Source organism: Sus scrofa, chromosome 7 (genome assembly GCF_054392235.1).
Source record: "Sus scrofa isolate SSC_HxYL_T2T_F1_AM1 chromosome 7, Sscrofa_HxYL_maternal_Yorkshire_Landrace_v2.0, whole genome shotgun sequence".
Taxonomy (NCBI): domain Eukaryota; kingdom Metazoa; phylum Chordata; class Mammalia; order Artiodactyla; family Suidae; genus Sus; species Sus scrofa.
The window spans coordinates 60,107,157-60,130,342 of NC_139389.1; the positions used below are offsets into that span (position 1 = coordinate 60,107,157).

The 23,186-nt window shown below is 41.9% G+C and overlaps 1 protein-coding gene across 4 annotated transcripts in view; it reads right to left on the reverse strand.

The window, feature by feature from the left end:
* The window catches only part of SH3GL3 (SH3 domain containing GRB2 like 3, endophilin A3), a 350,527-nt gene that overhangs the window by 139,258 nt on the left and 188,083 nt on the right, over positions 1-23,186 (reverse strand). For all 4 annotated transcript variants that reach the window (XM_084968533.1, XM_084968536.1, XM_084968532.1 and 1 more), the window contains one exon: positions 19,622-19,737. In XM_084968533.1, coding sequence (XP_084824659.1) covers positions 19,622-19,729 — 108 coding nt within the window. In that variant the 5' untranslated portion in view covers positions 19,730-19,737. The remainder of the gene's footprint in view (positions 1-19,621; positions 19,738-23,186) is intronic.

Here is a 23,186-nt window from a genome sequence, read left to right on the forward strand (position 1 = left end):
TCTTTTTACAGCACAGTAACACCTCTGGTCTTGTCTTAGCAGCTCATATGAATAGTGTTGAGGGCAAAAATGTTTTTGCAGTTTGGATTCTTTGAGATCCCGGATCGCTTTTGGGACTTTGGCTAATCAAGGGTCCTCTTGCAGTTCTCATTGTGTAAGAATTTCAAGAAGGGCTTGTTGTGTCACTCAAACATTATCCAGAGAAGTAGGAGAAGAGCAAATAGTGGGGTCATTGTGCTAAGGGAGGACTGTAAAGAAAGAGGAAGTAGCCAGTAGAGCCAGTGGTTACTAAGCAGCCCCCTGCATCCCAATTCCATCCCCTTTTCCTCCATTTATTTTCCTCTTCTAGAACTCTTTATTTTAGATACTTGATATTTTAACAATATCTAATTTTTTTGTTTTTCATCCTCCAACTCCACCATCAGAATGAATAAAAACCCGAAGGCAGGCAGCACTGTCCAACAGACCTTTCCGTGATGATGGAAATGTTCCCTCCCTCTGTGGTCCGATACCAAGAACCACCAGCCAACTGTGGCTCTCAGTCACTTAAATGGTGGCAACTGTACCTCTCAATTTCTGCCTCATTTAGCCTTAATTAAAATTTAAATAGCTACATGTGGCTAGTGGCTACACTGTTGGACAGAGCAGTTCCAGAAGGGTAAGAGATGATTTTACTCTATGGCTGTGCTCCCAATACCAGAAGAGACCATGGAGGCCTAGAACCAGCCAATAAACATATTCATTTAATGAATAAATGACTATGAAGGGGGCAGATGGAGACCCAAAGTAATGTATTAGATTTAGCAAGAAGTTGGGGGAGGAGAGGTGATTAGGGAGGAGTTGTGGTCAGAATAGATGGAGTTCAAAAGCCAAGGGAGGAGTTCCCCGTCGTGGCTCAGCAGAAATGAATCTGACTAGTATCCATGAGGACACAGGTTCAATCCCTGGCCTCGCTCAGTGGGTTAAGGATCTGGCATTGCCATGAGCTGTGGTGCAGGTCACAGATGCTGCTTGGAGCTGGCATTGCTATGGCTGTGGTGTAGATTAGTGGCCATAGCTCCGATTTGACTCCTAGCCTGGGAACCTCCATATGCCGTGGGTATGGCCCTAAAAAGACCAAAAAAAAAAAAAAAACCAAGGGAACGTGAGGGGCTGCTGTTCCTGTTGCATAATCAAGGTGATGTGAACAACGGTCCTGCTGGTCCTGACTCCTGTGGAATGGTTCAAGTCAGCTCTGCAGCCAGAGGCTGGACTAAGGGCCAGGAATCCTTCCAGGATAGTCAGCAGAGGGAGGGAGCACAAGAAACACGGTTTTCCTTGGGCACATCAGGGCGGGGGTCCGCAGCAGTGCTGCCATGGAGGACAGGGAATTCCTATCTGGTTGTGGCCTTGTACTTGAAACTGCAAGAGCCCCAGCTCCCTTAGTGGACTCCAAGCTTGACAACAATGCCTTCACAGGTATTGAAAGACTTAGGGAAGCTTTGCTAAGTGCATAAGATGTTCTCATTAGTATTGTTATTACCCATGGATTATTCCTCTTCTGGTCACTGCTCAGAGTTGCACAGAGGTCTTCAGGCCAGATTCTGGCCCTGGACCCCATCAGTCCAAATATGCATGTACCCTCCACCTGTCTCCTCTCCAGGCACCTACTGGGACTAGTGCCCTCGCTGAGCCTGTTTTTCCCATTCCCCATGGGGAAAAATCTCAAATTCCTTCTATAAAATGTGCTAAATGAAGCACTGAAGGACATTAAGACACCAATTCTCAGGATGTAAAGGTAATAATTATGGAATTGTAGGTCACTGAGTCATTTTACGAAAACCCCAAAAGAATAACACAGACATTCAATTTTAAGGAAAGAATGCTTGCTGGGCTACTGAAAAGCATACTTTTCTCCACCCATTTTCCTATGAGCCATTTTTCCATGAGACTCCCTTTTTCAGGGCATAAATCAATCCACTGATTGACTTCATATTCTCTTTCTACCACCCTTGTGAAGAGAAATTGTGGTTCTCCTCAAGTGTAGGATTTGGTGCATTTACAAATGTAGCACTTAGCATCTGGTATTTCAAGAACCTCCCACTTGTTCTGTATGTGCCTCTAACCATACAAGAAAAGTTTACACAGGGTCTGCCTTGATTTATAAAGTTAATTCATTGCTATTCTGATTATGGTCTATAGGGGGCAGCGAGGGACCTCAAAGTGAACCAGGAGAACTTAAAATACACGTGGTCAAAAGTGTGATCCCACCGCTCTCTAAAGCATGGCTTCTCAATCTTTCATGTGTCTGTGAGTTCCCAGGGTATCTGGTTAGAATGTAAGTTTTGATTCCCTGGGTCTACAGCAGGTCCCAAAGCCCAAATTCTCTTTCCTGACAAGCTCCCAGGTGACACCAAGGCTGTCGATCCAGGGACCACACTTTGAGTAGCAAGGCTATAAATGACAAGTCCTAGACAGTCATGTAGAGACCCAGGATGCAGCTTTTTTATTTAATACATGCTCATTATGTGAATAGTGGGCATGCACCATAAACAGCTCCTTGTGTTTAAGGAACTTGATGGATGGAAACAGCTGAGTTCCAGGCACGTCTTCCCCTCGGCCACGGAGCCAACATATTCTGTCCTGTGACTCAGCCACTCTGCTGGTAAACTTTAGAGGCTGGTATTATCTGTCATCACCTTGGCCCAAGTGAGTATGGGATTCTGAACCTAATTTTGCCGTATTTGGTCTAAACAGTAGAATGTGCTCTGCAGCACGGAACTGGTGGCCTGCAGCCACCTTCTGTGGCCCCTGGACATGTGAATGGAAAGAAGTCACAGTGTGCAGATAAGTGTGCAGAAGTCACAAGCCTGCAGATAAGCACAATCTCTCATTCAGTGCTGAGACAGAGCCCAGGGAGATGAAGTGTCCCCAACAAGAGGTGACTGATCCACCTCTCAAACTCTGGCCTCAGAAGACCACCCAATGGCCCTGAGAGAATCAGCAGTTTGATGTATGTGGATACTCCTTGCTCTAACATACACGAGGGCTCATTCAGTTAACACGAATTTACTGAGCATCTGCTGTGTGCCCGGTCCTGTGCTGGGGGCTGGGTCCTTTGTCCTATAGGAGCAGACATTTGAAATCTGTGAGCACGTTTCCATGGAGAATCCTATATGGCCTTTGGAAAAGCTAGACTCTAGTGAACTGGGCAGTATCTGTCCTACCACTGGCGACACTTGAGGTACTTTTCCGATCAGGGTGGTTCTTTGGTATGATGTGGGGGTTGGATTACTTTGTGCCCTAACTTGAGCAGTGAGCTGTGGCTTTATTCTCCTCCCTACGAGACTGAGCTGAAAAACATAAGTTTAGTGTGTGTTGGATTAGTTGGCACTGTCCCATCCTTGTGACTTTCCCTGACGCCTGACCCTTACACACCCGCTGCCCACCCATGCTGGGGAACAAGAGAGCCGATTCAGGAGAAGTGATGGAGAACCATCAGGGATGCTGATATACACGCTGTCACCCATCCTCTTAGGGGACGGTAAGCTTATCTCAAGCAAGCCTCTGGAAGATGAAGCTTTGCCTGGCCCACCTCTGTACACACACACACACACACACACACACACACACACACACACACACACACTGACTAGTACAGAACCTGATGAACTCTGTCACCTCACAAAATTTCAGAAGTAAATGAATGACATGAGATCTTAGCTGGGGGTTTGCAGAGCACGAAGGCTTTGACATTAAAGTTCATTAAGTTTTAGGCAAACCTGATCTAAACTGTTAGAAACCAGGATCCCGATGACCTATGGGAGGGGCAGTCAGGACTGGAAGGGGTCACAGTGAGGCTTCCGGGGGCTGCTAATATTCCATTTCTCAGTTCGGGTGAGCAGTACACGAGCGGCTTCATTTTGTGCAAATACATTAAGTGGTACTCTTAAAACGCGCACTCCTCTAGATGCACAAAGAAATTACATAAAGTTCATAACTTTGAAAGATTTTTGACTACAGAGAGCAGCAATTTTAAAAACAGGAATTAAATCATAATGCTTAAATCAATGACAATGAACAAATGCCCTGAGATTTCTTTTTTTGCAGATCCATCACTTCTGCTTAAAAACAAAACAAATCACCAATTACCTAATCCTGGCCACCCCCATGCAATACATTTAAGGCGAAAAACTTCAAAAACAGCCGTCTCCTCTCTGTTTTCCATTCTGCTTTCGCGCTCCCCCCACTGACGCTTGTTGGACGACCTCACCTGATTTTTATATAGAAAATTGAGTCCATCTGGCGTGAGTGCCCTCCAGCCCCCTCCTCTCGCCTTGAACGTGATCCTGGGAACCCACGTCTTCCACCCATGCTTCCTTCTCCCTGACTGTGAGGAAAGGAGCCCCATCTCGTCTTCACCTCTCTGCCGCTAACTCCCTGCCAGTCTAGCCCAGACACACACCTCCAGGAGCAGGGGACCCCTCCCCACAGGCAGCAAGCACTGAATGTTCCGGACCTGGGACCTGGCCCCGGCTCCTTTCCAAGGTCTTCGATTTCAGGAAAAGAACCTGAGTCACTTCCCCACCCCTTGAGGATACTGGTAGGAATCTCCCCTGAGATCTGAGTTCACCTTTCATACAATCTTGACCCTTTGATTGTTGTCTTAGATTTCCTTGATGTCCAGACATACATGGGACCTGATTTTAAGTGGCTTTGGAAATTTAGATGTTCAGGCTCTTAAGAGTAATTTCCTTGAATGGCCTGAAATGCTCGAGTTTCTCAGAATACCTAGAACATTTTTAACTCTTTAAATGAGGTGCTTTAGCTGCGCAGTCTGAGGGCTGGTGGTCCAGGCCTGTTCTTTCTGTTCTTCAGTTAAAGACCCAGATAAAGTCTTTATCTGGAGAACAGAAAGGGAAGTATCACGTGCCACCCAATCTGGCTCCCAACCGGAGGGCCTTGGAGAAGCTTAATTTGCTTGCAAGCTAAAATATCCATTCCCTTAAAGATACATTTCCCCCCAAATCATAGTTGTATGCGCTGTTCTAGTTCACATATGATTGAGTCGTCTCTGCTCTCAGGGCTGCCCCCAGCCCCTACAGCATCCATGCATTCCCATGGGCACCTAACCTCAGGAGAGAGTATAAGCTTGCTTCCTCAACTGGACATCTTGCCCAGGGCACAACTTGTGCAATTATCCATGGCACCCCTGGTCCACTCTTGGAGCTATCTGGGGTAACTTTTGATATCTTTCTGCTTCTTCTACACTTGATCACATCAATAACTATTTTTAGCCACTCAGAAGGCAGATAATTCCACTTTATTTCCATGTTATTTTATTGTTATTTTTATGTTTCTGATACATATTTAACAGACTCCCAGAATTTATACCCAAGGTATCAAATTTATCTCTTTGAAAAGTGTCGTAATCGTTCCCATCGTGGCTCAGCGGAAACGAATCTGACTAGCATCCATGAGGATGCAGGTTCGATCCCTGGCCTCACTCAGTGGGTTAAGGATCCAGCATTGCTGTGAGCTGTGGTGTAGGCTGCAGACGTGGCTCAGATCTGGCATTGTTGTGGTTGTGGTGTAGGCCAGTGACTATAGCTCTGATTCAACCCCTAGCCTGGGATCCTCCATATGCTGTGGGTTTAGCCCTAAAAAGACAAAAAAAAAAAAAAAGTGTCATAGTTCCACTTTACTGTTTAAAAATGGGTTTTACAAAACTTGATACACCATTGGGAATTATTAATCAAATTATATAACATACAGAGGATTTATGCCAAATTAGTGAGGCCTGCCGAGACAGTTAGAATGAAAAGAGGCAAGCACTATAATATAAATGTGTATTCAGCTCTACTGCACTTTGTTTTTAAAGCTATGTAAATAAATAAAAGGATTAAGGATCACAACATACGAATTAATACATCCAACATATTTGAAATGTTTTTGTGTTTTTTTCTCTCCGCCATCCTCTCCCTAGAGTCCGTGCCCTCCAAGGCCAAGATAATTGAAAGGGATGCTCATAACATAACCGAAGTCTGGGAAGAACTCAGGAACTCTTGAAGACAATAAAACACAGGAGCTCTGCCAACAGCACAAGTTATCTGATATATTTTCGATAATCCACCTGGAGACCAGATGACCACAAGGGCCTTTTTCCACCTAACAAGCAGGATCTGAAACGCCCTCCACCCTGACTCTGGCAACATGCAAAAGGAGAGAAATCCACTCCACAGGACTAACCCACCAACTAAGAGCACACACGCAAGGCCATGGCCAAGAGCAACCATTTTAGGAGCAATATGAGGGGTAAAAGTACAAGGAATGGGGAGTGAGGGGCTTTCTCTCCAAGGCTGAGTTCCAAAGGGGATTGTTTCTGCTCATGCACTGTGTGGTACTACAGACTGAGGTCAAGCAAGAAAGAGAAAAGGAGAAGAAAAATAAACATGATTGTTCATAAAGGTCCTCTAAAACTCTAGGGCTTTCTACTCCTAAATGGGCATGCACTGGGCAGAATCACCCCTACCGCCCCCTTTTCTGTAAACAGATTGATTCTATCCCTTGAACATAAGAGTTGATTGAATGAGGTTTTCAGCTAAACAAAGCAACATAACACATATTTAGCTCCACTCCTTCCCCAATATCACGTAGAAGGACCCTAAAAGAATTAGAGAACTAGAGAAGAGATGACAGCCTAGAGATGTCAACCAAATTTGGGAAAATTGAAAACAGTTGCCTACATGTTTTGAGCTCTGGGAGCAGAAATCTGCCCGCCTGCAGAGGAAATGGAACTGGTAGAAAACTGGTTCCCAGTACGGAAGCCTGAAACGTTGCAGAAATTAAGGCACAGGGACCTTCAAAGGGAGACTAGAGCAGGTTTGGCAGTGCAGGGGGTGGAAAACAGAACTGCTTTAAAACTCCAATAAGGAGGAGTTGGGCCCCCAGATTTCAAGCCCAGGCCACATGGCCATGGGCATGACCCTGCCTCTCTTTGCAGAAGTCAGGAGACGTATTCTCCAGAGAGGCTGGACTCTGATTGAGAGTGGAGAAATGAAAGTCAGCTTACTGAGCAGGGAGGCCCTTCTTCCCCTGCCCCCTGCCCATGGGGTTCTGAGAATGCTGGCTCTAAGAGGGCTGTCCCTCAGGGAAAACCATGGAGCTGACAGGTTATGTGGTGTGTATGACTGCATAAGAGGATTGTTAGCATTCTTTTAGAATGTTTGGAGCTGAATCGATGATAACGAATTGCTATAAAACGAAACCAAAAAAAATAAGGCAATTATTTCAAATGATGTAAAAAGGGATATAAAACCATAACACAGCACATGGTATTGCTGTGAGCATTCACGTAATCATAATGATGACAATACAAAGTATTAATTTGACAAAAAACTAAATGGGGGAGACGGTTTAGGAAACATAGCAGTATTTCAATAACAGGCAATCAATAGATGACTTCCAAAATTTAAAAAATCATAACTAGTAATATAACCACATTGTATGTAAAAATCTAAGTTTAAAAAAAGAGTAGAAAAGGATAAAAGATGTATAAGTATGCATTCTGAACGATGGAGGCGGGGAGCAGAAATCAAGGTGCAGGAAGGCTGGGATAAAGGGCTGCTTCCTTTCCTATAAGTCACGGAGTATCATTTGACTTTTAAAATTATGTACACGTATTGCTTTAGTAAGAATTAAATTACATTTTAAAAAGGAATTTGTTGGACATTCTTTACAATTAGATGTGTGTGTGCTCTTGGTTGAGAGAGAATTAGACCACCTCTTTGCTCTGCTAATCACCAGCAGATGTGTTGATTTCTTCAGTGTTAGAGAGAGGGACGATAGGAGACCACAACATAGAGCCAGCCCAGCAGCTGACCAGTAAGACTGTTTTGCTTTACTGGCTGCTCCGTCCTCTCCTCCAATTTAAGGGCCATAGGTGTCAGCGATTACGGAACTGTGGCGCAATGCCTGCTCTGCGCATTTGAATTCCATAAAACTTAGCCAAGAGGTTCCTGCCTTGGCAGCTAAACAGTGGTTTTCAGGGGTAAAAGTAGCCCCAGAACAAACAGTGATATTGCTTGGAGGGGAAAAGAGATTATGTATGAGCAGCAATGATATCTGTGCTCGAGCTACTGGAAGGGCCCCCAAGTTGGGAATGGATATGTCAATGGAGGACTAGGATCACACTTTATTTTGAAACACAGAAGATGCTTTTCATACAGGCCTCCCAGAAGAGATGCCAGGGGAGATGGTCCATAGAAACTAGTGGGTACACCTTCATTGTGCGATGCAACTAGAGGGATGGCAAGTCCATGGACAGAACAGAGCTGATCTTCCACATATGCTGCTGCAGTGATTAGGCAAGCTTCTGGGGTGCTTAATCAGTGTGCTCATGGTATAGTTTTTCGTCCTTTAGTTTTAACCCATGTATGTCTTTATTCTATTTTAAAGTAGGTTTCTTGTAGATAACATATAGTTTTTTTTTTTATTCAATGTGACAATCTCTGACATTTAATTGGAGTGTTTAAGCCATTACATTTACTGTAATCATAAATATGGGGGGGGGTTATATCTACCATCGTGCTACTTTCTGGTTCTCCCATCTGTTTTTGTTTTCTTTTTCTTTTTTTTCCTATTTTCTTTTGTGATAATTAGGTACTTCTTAGGATTCAATTTTGTTTTAACTATTGTCCTTTATTATATTTTTAGTAGTTGCTTTTGGGTTAAAATATTCATCTCTAACATTAGAGTCTACTTATAAATAACATTACACTATTTCACATATTAATATGAAGCTTAATATTATATTTCACATATTAATATGAAGCTTATAACATTACACTATTTCACATATTAATATGAAGAGTGTACTTCTCTTGCTCCTCCTCTCCTTTGTATTATTTTTATCATACTTTTCACTTCTATGTATAAGTGCCACAATACATTATTATAATATTTGCTTTAAAAAGTCAATTTTCTTTAAAATAAAATTTCAAATTAAAATGTATTTTATATTTACCCACATATTTCTAGGGCTCTTCTTTCTTTTATGTAGATCTCAGTATCCATTTGGTGTCATTTTCCTTCTGCCTAAATAACTTCCTTTTGTTGTGGAGATCTACTAACAATGAGTATCTCAGCTTTTCTGTGTGGAAAGTTTCTATTCCATATTTATTTTTGAAAGGTATCTTCACTAGGTATAAAATTCTAGGTTGACATTTTTCTTCCAGTGCTTTAACGATTCCATTCTGTTGTCTTCTGGCTTGCATCTTTTCTGACCAGTAGTCTACAATATTTCTCTTTGTTCTCTTGTATGTACTATTCCTTTCATTTCTAGCCATCTTTTGGATTTTCTTTCTCTTTATCCCTTGTTTTCAGCAATTTGGTTTTAATGTCTCTTGCTATGGTTTTCTTTGTCTTATTTGGGGTTTTCTGAGTGTATTACTCAGCTTGGACTTCTACAACAAAATATCAGACATTGAGTGGCTTAAATCACAAACATTTATTTCTCACAGTCTAGAGGTCAGGAAATCCAAGATCAAGGTGCTGGCAGATGCAATTCCTTGTGAGAGACCTCTTCCTGGCTTCAGGAGGCTGCCATTCTCATATGGCAAAGAGGGAGAGAATTCTGGTCTCTCTTCCTCTTTTTATAACAGCACTAATCTCATCAAGGGGACACTCACCTTCATAACCTCATCTAAACCTAATTACCTCCCAAAGACCTCACCTCCAAATGCCATCACATTGAGGATTAGTGCTCCAGAATGGGAATCTGAGGAGAGGAGATACACAAATTCAGTCCATAATGATGATCTTCTTGGACCTGTGAGTTTATATTTTTAAATAAATTTGGAAAACTTTCAGCTATTACTTCTCGAAATTTTTTTAATTGACCTTCCCTTTTCTGGAACTCCAATTGCACACTTCTCAGGCTATTTCTCAATCCAGCTTTAACTAATAAGCCTTCTAACTAGAGTGATTTTTTTTCTTAGAACCATTTAATGAGTTTCTACATTATTATTTGTCAATATGGTGGTGAATTTTCCATTTTTCTTTTTTTTTCAAAATATTTAATGGATTTTTTCTAGCTTTATTGAGAAGTAATTGACAAAATTATGAGATATTTAAAATGCATGGTTATGATTTGATATACACATATGTTGTGAGAGGACTCCCCTGCCCCCAGCATTGAGCTAATTAACACATCTATCAATAACATCACATATTTACCTTTTTTTTTAGTTAAAACACTTAGCAAATTTAATTTATACAACACAGTGTTATCAACTATAATCATCATGTTAGCTATATATTACATCCTCATTATAAGAAGATAAATTCATCTTATAATGAAAGTTTATACCAACCTATTCCCCTCAACACCTTGTAACCATTTATCTGCTCTGCTGCCATGAGTTCAACTTTTTTTTTTTTTCAGAATCCACACACAAGCAATGCCATGCAGTATTTGTCTTTCTGACTATTTTCTCCTTCTAAAATATTCATTTTTATTTATATACTTGATTTACAATGTTATGCCAATTATTGCATACAGAAAAATGACCCAGTGAGATATCTATAAGAAAAGATATAATGAAAGAAAATAATATATATATATAAAATTATTCCTTTTCTTATATAATCTTCCATCATGGTCTCTCCCAAGAGATTGGCTCAGGGGTAATGAACCCAACCAGTATCCATGAGGATGTGGGTTCAATCCCTGGCCTCACTCAGTGAGTTAAGGATCTGGCATTGCCATGAGCTATGGTGTAGGTTGCAGACATGGCTTGGATCCTGTGTTGTTGTGGCTGTGGCTGTGGCTGGCAGCTGTAGCTTCGACTCAACTCCCAGCCTGGGAACATCCATATGCCATGGGGGAAGCTCTAAAAAAAGACAAAAAATAAATAAATGATAGTATATGTATACACACACAATATTAATGCTTCCAGTCCATAAACACAGAGTATTTTTCAAATTCATTCATCAATGTCTCACGATTTTCAGTGTAGAGAATTTATGTCGTTTAATTGTCCATACAACCCAAAGTGCCCAAAGTGTTCTACAGATTTGGTACAATCCCTATAAAAATCCCAATGGCATTTTTTTTCACCAAAATAGAAAAAACAATCCTAAAATTTCTATGGACCTATAAAAACTCCAAATAGCCAAAGAAATCTTTAGAGAAGAGAACAAAACCAAAGTCATCACACTTCCTGATGTCAAACTATATTACAAAGCTATAGTAATCAAAATCATATGGTATTGGCAAAAAACAGACACCCAGATCAATGGAACAGAATAGAGAGCCAGAAATATACCCACACCAATATGGTCAATTAATTTATGAGGAAAGAGTCAAGAGTATATAATGGGGAAAAGATAGTCTCTTCAATAAATGGTGTTGGGAAATGGGATATCCACATGCAAAAGAATGAACCTGGGCCCCTATCTTATACCATATGCAAAAATCAACTCAAAATGGATTTAAGACTTGAACATTAAGACCTAAAACGGGAGTTCCCGTCGTGGTGCAGTGGTTAACGAATCCGACTAGGAACCATGAGGTTGCGGGTTCGATCCCTGCCCTTGCTCAGTGGGTTAACGATCCGGCGTTGCCATGAGCTGTGGTGTAGGTCGCAGATGTGGCTCGGATCCCGCGTTGCTGTGGCTCTGGCATAGGCTGGCAGCTACAGCTCCGATTAGACCCCTAGCCTGGGAAACTCCATATGCCGCGGGAGCAGCCCAAGAAATAGCAAAAAGACAAAAAAAAAAAAAAATAAGACCTAAAACAATAAAACCCCTAGATGAAAATGGGGCAAACTCCTTAACATTGATCTAGACAAGGACTTTTTTGGACTTAACACCAAAAGCAAAGGCAACAAAAGCAAAAATAAACAAGTGGGACTACAACCTAGAAAGATTCTTCAGAGCAAAAGAAACCATCAACAAAATGACAAAGCCACCTATAGAATAGAAGAAAATATTTTCAAAGCACATATCAAATAAGAGATTAATATCCAAAATATATAAGGAACTCACACAACTTGGTAGAAAAAAATAAATAAATAAACTAATCAAAATGGGCAGAACTGAGTAGACATTTCCCCAAAGAAGATATTCAAACAACGAGCAGATACATGAGGGAAGGGCAAATCAAAACCAAAAGAAGTATCACCTCACACCTGTTAGGATATCTATTATCAAAAAGAGATAACAAATTCTGTGAGGATGTGGAGAAAAGAGAACACTTGTACACTTCTGGTGGGAACATAAAATAGTGCAGCCACTATGGAAAACAGAACAGAGGTTCCTCAAGAAAAATAGAACTACTATATGATCCATCATCCCACTGGTCAGTAGATATCCAAAGGAAATGGAATCATTATCTCAAAAACATGTAGAAACAATCTAAGTGTCCATCAACAGATGAATGGATAAAAAATATGGTACATAGGGTCAGCCCTCGGGATATGTAAGTTCTGCATTTGCCATACAGAGGGCCAACTGTACTACAACAGTTTATGTAAGGGACTTGAACATCCATGAATTCTGATATCTCCAGGAGGTCCTAAAAACAATCTCCCAGGGATACTGAGGAACAAATGTACATTCAGTGGATGACATGGATGGACCTTGAAGGCATTATGCTAAACGAAATAAGTCAGAGGAAGACACTGTATGATATCACTTTTATTCAAAATCTTAAAAAGCTGAGCTCATAGAAACAGAGAATAAAAATGATTACTAGGGCCTAGGGGGTAGAGGAAATGGGGGAGATGTTGGTCAATGAGTACAAACTTCCAGTTATAAAATGACCAAGTTCTAGGGAATCTCATGTACAGCAGGGCGTTTACCTTTAATAATACTGTACTAAACTCAACGTTGCTAAGAGAACAGACGCAAGTGTTAACACCACAAAAAAGTAGTGGTAACTCTTTGATGTGATGAAAGCTAACACTAAGGTGGTAATCATTTATACATATATAATATACACATTATACACATAAAATGATGTGTATATATTGAATCAACTTTGTACACCTTAAACTTACAGAATGTTATATGCCAATTATATCTCACCTAGAAGTTCCTGTCGTGGCACAGCGGAAACGAATCCGACTAGGAACTATTAGGTTGTGGGTTCAATCCCTGGCCTCGCTCAGTGGGTTAAGGATTCGGTGTTGCTGTGAAGCTGTGGTATGGACTGCAGATGCAGTTCGGATCTGGCGTTGCTGTGGCTGTGGTGTAGGCCAGCAGCTGCAGTTGCGATTCTACCCCTAGCCTGGGAACCTCCATATGCTGTGGGTGCAGCCCTAAAAAAGACCCCAAAAAAAAAGCCTAAAAAAATTAAAATAAAATAATAAGAAAAAGAAAAACAGGAACTAAAAAAATAGATCACAGGGAGAGAAAGTTGAAAAGAAAGCTAAGACCAGGTTGCGGATTCTGAAATCCCTCAGTCTTAGTCCATTGTTCATGCTAACACAATTGGATCTAATGTAACATAATCCCGGTGAATCCCACAGCACAGGTTTTTGTAGGTACATCTTGCTTAGATAGGAGGTTTGATCCATGGAAAAAGTCAGTGAAGTAAACATTGGGAAAGCTCTTAACTGAGGAGCATCCCCCCTTCCTTCACTCTTCATTTGGGACATCAGTCTTGGGTCCTCAGAGGCACATGGGTCCATGCCCCTCCCCCACAGTCATCTGCTCACAGCACAGTGCGACCTAAGTCCAAGATCCAAGGGAGAAGTCCACACAACCACCCACACGGGTGGCTGGGCCAGGCACTGCAGTTTTAATTAAAAGAGCTTTCTCCAGTGGTGTTTCCATGATCATCCAGACTTTTACCTCCTCACTCAAATGTGTAACAGTTGCCACTACTCAGACAAATGCTGCAGACACCCAAATTTTAAGACGGAATGGGAAAATCTGGCATCTAGAAACAATTATTCCCAGAGATGGCACTGTTCTTTTCTCCACGCTGTGTCAATTTCCTCCTGCCTCAGGAATTCTTCAAGCCCTACTTTTCCCATGTTCAATGTTTTCTGTCATCTCTCTAAGGGTGTTTTGGGCAACTAAGACACATAGCCAATTGATTTTCTAATTAAGGATGCTCAATATGCACACATGAACACACTGGTAACACCAAAATTCATTAAGCCAAATTAACATGCTCCCCAAGGAACACACATAATCACCTTGCATCACGTGTTTCCTCCTGAGAGTTATTGTGCCTCCTTGCTCTGCCCCCAATTGTTTCCCAGGTAATGTAGGGATGCTGTTTAATGTGCACAATCTAGAAGTCCGTTGACCACAGTGTGGGCAGCAATGTCCTAGCACAAGTTCAAGTTCTCAGAAATGGAAACTTTCACAAAGATTTTATTAGCTAAAACCTTGCCCAATATGAAGATTTCTCCTAATTCTCATACTTGTTCCAAATCTCTTAACCAGATCCCATGAGCTGAACAATGAGCTAGGAGTGTCTAATTCCCTTTATTTTCTCCCTTAACATTTCATGGCTGTTGTACCATCAGACTCCCTGCAACATTTTTTCTCAAATTACACTGTAAAACCTTATATTGTCTAGTAAATTCAGATGGGGTGAGGAGGATGCAGACAAATCCGATGAGCTGGGCAGGGAAACGTCACTCCGAGCAACAATCACTGCCTTCCAGAGACTATAAGACCTCTCCAAAGAAAGAAAAAGGTAAGGTTCAAACAAGTCCTGTCTATCAGATTGTGGTGCCTGGTACAATCCACTCCATCATGGAGTCATCTTCTTTTAAGGCCACTTAAGATACACTGTACTAGGTAGATGGTGATTTCTTAGTTTTGTCTTCATGGTTCACACATCCATGGGAAGCTTGGGTAGATTAAGAGAGAAGACTCATTTTTCCACACTTCAAGTATGTCCTTCCCCCAGTAGATCCAAGATCTGAGAAACAGAGATTAAGAAAAGCATTCCAGATAGAAATGAGAGCATGTGCAAAGGCCCTGTGACCAGAGAAGGTAGAGACCTGAAAGAAAATCAGGGTGCTGGACCACAAAGGCAGAAGAAGTATGGTGTGGAAAAGGCTAGTTGGGACCAGACGAAACCAGGCTTTAGAGGTCCTGTTAGAGATCTGGGTCTGAATCCTAATGAGAAATTATTGATACTTGATAAAGCAGTAAGCAGGTGGGTGGCCTGGTCATAATGGAGGCATCCGTGCAGGAGCTTTCGTGTGGAGAACAAATCGGTGGGGCACTTGTGTGGAGGCAGCACTTCAGATGGTGGGCTGAGCCAAGGTGGTGCTGGGAGGCAGGGAGAAGTAAACAGGTTCCAGAGACATCCTCGGGTAAAAGCAATAAGGCTTGGTGATTGACTGAATGTGGAGAAAGAAGTGTCAGCAATGGCCTTCCAGCCTTCAGAGCTGCTGAGAGCCCAGCTCAGCTCCCCTTCTTCTCCACTGCCTCTTTTGGAATCCCCTGGGGAAAAGCAGCGCCAAATACTAAGCTCACATTTCAAGTTTTCCTTTGCTTCCTTCCCTTTCTTTCCTCTTGGCGCCATCCTTTTCCACTGCCTATCTGGGGTGTCTGATGCCTCAAGAAGGCTTCATAGTCTGCCCTATTTTTCTAGCTGTTCTCTGAGGGAGGCTTGGCCCATCACTGGCTGAAGTGGAAGATGCCATCTACGGTCTACCCTGTAGACGCTCATCTCCCCCTAACCTCCTCCCTCGCAGGGTCACTGAGCTCTGGGGGTCAGGACACCCAAGTTCTTGCCAAGACTCTACCACTGACTTTCTCTTGACCTTGGCCATGCCCCTTCCCCACTCTGGGCCCCACTTTTCTCATGTGGTGCCCACCTCACGTGCCTTGTGGTGTGAAATAGAATATAAGTATATCATGATGTTTGTTTAAGATGATGTGACCTGTGGTCTCTTAAGACACACCTGAGGGCCAAGTCCTATAAGTTTCTGCCACCAACTACAACCCTAGGGGCCCAGGCATACCAGCAGCCACTCTATACAATCTGAAGTCCCTGGGATCCTCCTGACTTCACAGAAGCTAGTCCAGGTTTTGTGGGGCCTGAAGCTTATGTAATTTAGCACACCCTCTTTAAAAATGAATACTATAGAGCAAATGTGAAATCAGTTATAAGTGAATTTTTTAGAGAGGAAAAAAGAAATGCTAATGAATTCAAATTTAAGAGCTAATAAATACCTATATTATTCAGGGTCCAGACAGGAGGCAGAATCTACAAAGCAATTTGAACAGGAAAAATTTGTTGTTGTTGTTTTGTTTTTGTTTTTTTAGGACTGTGCAACATATGGAGGTTCCCAGGCTAGGGGTCGAATTGGAGCTGCAGCTGCTGGCCTACACCAAGGCCACAGCAACGCCAGATCTGAGACATGTCTGCAACCTACATCTCATGGCGACGCCAGATCCTTAACTCACTGAGCGATTGAATCTGCAGGGATTGAATCTGCGTCCTCATGGTTACTAGTCAGATTTGTTTCCCCTGAGCCATAACGGGAACTCTGGAAAAGTTTAATATAAGGAATTATTAATTGGTAACAGAGGATCAACTACAAAGGGGTAAAGAGAACTCTAAGAATAGAGGAATAGTACATAAAGGGAGCAACCACAACCTCTAGGACTGGAAGTACCCAAAGGAGGAACAAATTTGGACATGCCCCCCACTCTCCCCGGCCCAAGGCTGAGAGTCAGACTTTAATGGAGAGGGTATGGGTTTAGCTCACTGGACAGCGGAGAAGTTTGCTGAGGTATCTCAGGGCCGGGTCTGACAAACAGTAAACCACCTGCGCGGGTGTGGACTGGTCTTCCTGAGGAGCTACCCTCTGGGGTGTGAGTGGAACTTGCTGACAAGCTTCTGCCTGGGAAACTCACTGGAAGGTTGCCCATCAGGGCACCAGTGAGACATGCTGGCGATCCTCCTGCTCGGTGCCTGGGAGACTTGCCAGGAGCTGGCTGCAGGGCTGGCAGAAATTGCTGGAACCACCCACTGGGGTGGCCCTGAAACTCTAGTGGGGGTAGGCACCAAAGGGTGTGGCCAAAAGCCCCAGAATCAAGAAGAGAAGGGAGGAGAAGCAGAAAAGTCCAGAAGCAGGAAGAAAAGTACCTTTGTCCTCCAGTGTTCCTCCAGCACCATCCTGTGGCACAGGGTGACATTCTGCCAGCTGACAAAGGAGAAATGCTTACATGGCCTACACAAAGCACCACAAAGCAGAGCAAAGAAGGGCCGGGGAACTGAGAGGCAATAAGGTAATAACTGGCACCATCCAGGAAAACTAGCTATATCCTCACCATCATCATCCATTAATTGCTCAGGGCAACTCTACCATACAAGTTTCTTACCCTTCCTGCCTTTATACTCTGACTTTGAATGCTTATTCCTATGACACTAATTTTGTGCTATTGTTTTCTATAGAGAGAATAGAAAAGCAATTCAAGATTACCTCCAGCATGCTTGATGGAAATACATATTTTTTAGTATTGATAGTTTAGGAAGAGTTGCCTTCAGCTTCAAAGCCTTTTGTTAATGCCCCTCTGGAACTGCACTCCTGGTCTTTTCAATAGCCTGGAATGAGGGCCTGGGGTGTTACTGGTGTTGGATGGGGGACACGGAGATGGCTTCCTAGCAGGGAAGGAGGAAGGGGATGGGACATGTGTAGAGGAAGGACACTCAACACAAGCAGCGCGATCAAGCAGAGGTGTGCTGGGCTGGCTGCTTTCTCCACTTAGTCCTGGAGGGGACCCTGATGATCCTGGGAAGGGATCCTTGGAAGAGATCCTGGGAAGGGACTCCTCAGAGCTGGAGGCTTTGAGGCTTAAGCTTCATTAATTTGACTGTCAGTCCACTTCTGCCACGACAGAAGAGTAAAACCAACCTCCTACCCGTCTTAGAAGGACTTTGGATGGTTTCTAAAATTCTACTTTAGCCTCAAAGGGGTGTGGACATTATTCAAAGGATATGACTCTTCTGAAGTTTTAGAAACAAGTCGGCCTCTTGTTATAAATGTCCAGATCCCTCCCAAGGAATTATTTTATTTTTGCTTTTTTTTTTGGGGGGGGAACACACCCACGGCATATGACCCCAGGCTAGCCTATACTACAGCCACAGCAAAGCAGGATCTGAGCCATATCTGCAACCTATACAACAGCTCATGGCAATGCCAGATCCCAGGGATTATTTCAAAGGCAGCAGCAGCCACGGACACTCCAGCCGGTTATTTTAAGGCCAGTATCATGAATACTAAGTCATATCAAGTAGAGATATTTTTATCTTCTTTTATCAATGACACCACTTTTTTCAAACATGAAATAACTTTTGATACAGGGATGGCTATGGTCAGAATCAATATTTCCCCCAAGATGAGCTTACTTCAGAGAAAACTGAATCTCCTCCAGTTTTGCTAAGATCTAACAATCCCAGACAGGATGCAAGAGGGCAACTAATGATTTTCCAGTTTTGGTCCCACATTTCCCCCCCCCACCCCATCAAACATAAGAGCATCTGCATTCTCCGCCACACTTCCTTGGATGGAAAACTAGAAAAACTTGGCAGGTTGTTAAAACTATATATATATATTTTTTTTTTTGACTGTGCCTAGAGCATGTGGATGTTCCTGGGCCAGGGATGGAAACTGCATCACAGCAGTGACCCAAGCCACAACAGTGACAACACCAGATCCTCAACCTGATGAGCCACTAGGGAACTCCCTTAACTATATTTTTGTTCATGGTTTTTTCCCCCAAATTTCCTATATTATTTGGGGAAAAAAAAAACATAGGCACTGGAAAGCATAGGGCTACTTTTCCCAAAGGCTATTCTTAGTGTGGGCTAGGTGACAGGGAGGTGGGTGGGCAGAGAGCATGCATTACTTGAGGAGGGAAATTGACAGACTTGGGTAGGAAGTCCTCAGGCTCCCCTCCCTCAATACAGTAAGATCACTGCTCCTGGCAGACTGGCCCAGGACAAGGCATTCCCACCAACCTTGGCTCTACCTTCAGGATAAGATCCAGTATACAGGGTGGGCTGCTCTGACTCCTATTTTAGTGTGTCTCTGCTAGTGCTTTGGGGGACTGAGGCCCTGGCCCCAGTTGCTGGCTGTTGGGATTCTTTTTGCCTGAACCATTTCTGGAGACTCTGCCAGGCTGTGCCAGGCTGTACATCTTGTTTCAGTCCCTATCCAACCAGTCCCATCCCAGGGGTCTGTCCAGTGTCAGACCGAGCACATAGTAGATGCTATGAGAGGGAGCATGGCTCTAAGGTGAAGTCACAAGACTTCAGGTGTGTCTTGGTTCTGCTGTCACCCTTGGGGAACCTCGGGTAAACCACTTCCCATTGGAGGACATGGACAGCTATGTAACTTTAGACCACCAGGCTATGAATCCAGATAACTGAGACAATGACTGTCAACACCAAAATCTAAGGTGTTCCTTTGGGTGACCTACAGGGACCATAGGCGATAATGAATCAGCCCCTTCTCTGCTTCACGTTGATACCCCAAACATAGCCTCACTCTGAGGCTCATTAAACTGCCACATTGAAACTTTAGATCCAGCCACGTTTTAAAAAAAATTCAGTCCAGTTGCAAACATTAAGCATTTGAAGGAGACCAAATACACTTACTGAATACAGCCAGGTCTCAGCTTCCCCATCTGTGAAACGAGGCCCAGTCCCCAGATCCCTCAGGATGAACCAGCAGCTCCCAATGCCAGGAAAGTGCTTCAACAACATCAGGTGAGCTGTACAAATGAGAGGTAATTTGACAAGTCAGCCAGCACGCAACAGCCAGTCAAGTCAATGCAGAGTGCTCTAATGCACTTAAAAGCCCAGAAGCAAGCCCAGACTGAGTAATAATGGCCTAAACACCACCAGGGATTTCCCAAGTCTAATTTCCATGCCTGATGGCCATGGTGTTCCATCTCCATTGGGCTAATTAAGGCACAGTGGAGACAGAATCTGACAAAGAAGCTTACCCTGGCCTTGGTCTAAATTTATGGAGAAGAGATGTTGCCAAGAAGGTAAATTAGATATCAGCAGGGCTTCCCCCAGGATCATGTGGTCTCAGGGGCACTAAGGCTGTGAGATTTAAAGTGAATATAGATCAGTGCAATGCAGAAAGACCAGGACATATGGGAGTTAGAGCAAGGTCTCTTCCATTTGCTAACCATGTAGACCTGGTGTGTGTCACCCTTCAAATCCTTAGTTTCTTCATCTATAAACTATAGCTAATGCTATCTATCCCAAAGGATTGTTGTGAAAAGGAAATACATGTAAAATGGCAGTATTGGGCCTGGCACAGAATGAGTGCCCAACAGATAGTATTTCGATATCATGTTATAGCTGTGATATTTTCTGCCGCACTGAAACAATCATACGTGTGACCAGACCTGAGAAGTAGAAGTCTATTTATCTTTCAGATCCAAACACTCAGCCTCGCCCTGAATGGGACATATGATCCTTTGGGGAAGATGTGTTTACATGGGATGTATCTACCTAAGGGAGTCACTTTTTCTATCAGCTTCTTTAAATAACCAGTCACCTCAGCCAGAACTTATACAATTTATCTCTCCCTCAGAATTTCCTAATCTTAGCTCTAGACACTCCCCCCTCATTTTTAACCCCCTTTCCCACCAGTGTGCCACAAGTCACACTGAACCATTGATACAGGAGAGCCATGACCTATGCTCCCTACACGTACAGAGGAATCCATGCTTCTCTCTTATTCATTCTTATTTCTAATTTTTTCCAAAATCAGTTTATCTACACAATATCCCTATGTCTGAGCAGGAAAGCAGGTGCTAGAAGTTGGAGTTATAGTTTTCAGATCAATAGAAGAAGAGGAAAGAAATGTCTATTGAGTAGAGCTATCCAACACATATACACATACATACACACATATATGCACGCATGCATTGTGAGAGAAATTCAAAGGGTCAAAGTCTAAATCAAAGCCCACACAAAGTTCATACTCCGGAAGACACATTATTGTTAAGGGTTTATTTCTCCTCAAAATTAACCTGTAGATTAATTCCAATCAAATTCCCAAAAGACATTTTTTGTTGAAATAGATGAGTTAATTATAAATTATAGATGGCAATGCAAAGGACCTAGAGTAGTCAAAGGAATCTTGAAAAAGAACAAAGCTTAAGGACACACACTACTTGATTTCAAAGTGTACTATAAAGCTACAGTAATCAGGAGAATGTGGTATTAATATAGGAGCAGATAAATAGGTTAATGGCAGAGAACAGCATCCAGAAATAGGTCCACACATATAAAGACAATTGATTTTCAACTAAGGCACCAAGGCAGTTCAATGGAGGAAAAGAAAGGTTTTCAATAAGTGGAGCTGAACCAATTAGACAAACATGTAGGGAAAAAATGAACCTTGACTCCGATCACAAAAATAGGAAAACACACAAAAATTTGAGATGGATTATTAATTTAAACATAAAAGCTAAGATGACAAAATTTCTAGAATAAAAAACAGAATAGGCAAAGATTTCCTTTAAAAGACACACACACAAAAAAACAAAGAAAATTTCTATAAACTGGATGGCATCAAAATCAAAATATCCTGCTTATCCAAAGACAGTATTGAGAAAATGAAAAGAAGAACCACTTGCTAGGAGAAAAAAAATCACAATACATATATCTGAAGAAAGACATGTATTTATAATATATAAGGAGCTCCTTTAAACCTACATGACAAGACAAACAGCACAATTAAAAATGGGCAAAAGACTTTGAATCACATTTCACAAAAGAAGATAAGTCCATTTCACAAATGAACAATTACCTCATGAAAGGATGCTCAGCATCATTTGTCATCATGGAAATTCAAGCTGAAACCATCATGAGATACCATCTCACAACCACTAGAATGGCTGCAATTAAAACAATTTACAACACCAAGTATTGAAAAGAATGTGGAGCAACTGGAACTCTCATACACTATTGGTATGAACTAATTTGCTGGTACACAATTACTTTGCAAATGGTTTGGCAGTTTCTTATAAAGTTAAACATACAACCATCCTATGGCATACTAGGTATTCACTTAAGAAAACTGAAAATATTTTTCCTAAAAGAGAATGCAAGAATGTTTGTGACAATTCTATTCATAATAGCCAAAGACAACCAGATGTCTGTTAATAAGAGAACAAGTAAGCAGACAGTAAAATATTTACACAAGGAGCTACTTTTTAGCAATAAAAATATAACAACCGATACATGCAAAAAAGTGTATAAATAAATGAGGGAACATACATGAATTTGAGATTCATGGATGAATCTCAAAAATATTACATTTCATAAAAGAAGTCAAACACAAAAGAATACATACTATATATTCCATTTATCTGAAGTTCAAGAATAAATGAAATTACTCTGTGGTGGTAGAATTCAGAATAGTAGTTGCCCTTTGAGATAGGATTTACTAAAAGGGGGCATGAAGGAAATTTCTGTGCTAATGTAAAGAGTTAAGTCCTGGTTATAATGATAGTTACCTAAATGTATACATTGATCAAATCTCATCAAACTGTACACTTAAGATCTATGCATTTTACTGCATATGTTAGTGACTCGGAAGCTACTTTTCGTGTAGTGCAGGCTGCAGCAAAGTTCATTGAGGATAATGGTAGCCAATTTTTTCAATCAGAGAAGGGAATTAAAAATATGGAAAGAGGAAGACTAGAATAAACTATGTAGTATGGATTGGAGTAGAGGTATCAGTGAAAATGGTTTATAATATGAGGTTTTTAATTTACAAATTGATATAAATATAGATCTAAGTATATATGTGAGCATATGTAGGGAATATAAACACATATATAAGTATTTATATTTATATATTTCCTAGCCCTGACAGCTGGGAGGGCCTAGAAGCAATGAGTCCAGTAGGAATGGACACACCTAGTGCTTAGATTTAAATACCATTCTTTATTAAAAGAATAATGGCTTATTGGAGAAAGAGCTGATTCCAGGGATGGGGCAGGAAAAGTAAAATATGAAACACCAGAAAACATGAATGTGTTTTTTAAAATAGTGGGAGTATGTTTAAAAGACACAGGACCTGAAAAGGCTCCCACTGGCCAAATCTTAAACAATTGGGGAATTAAATTAAATAATCACAAAGAAACAATTTGAGCTTTGCATAGGATGAACTCTAACCCATGGAATAAAATAA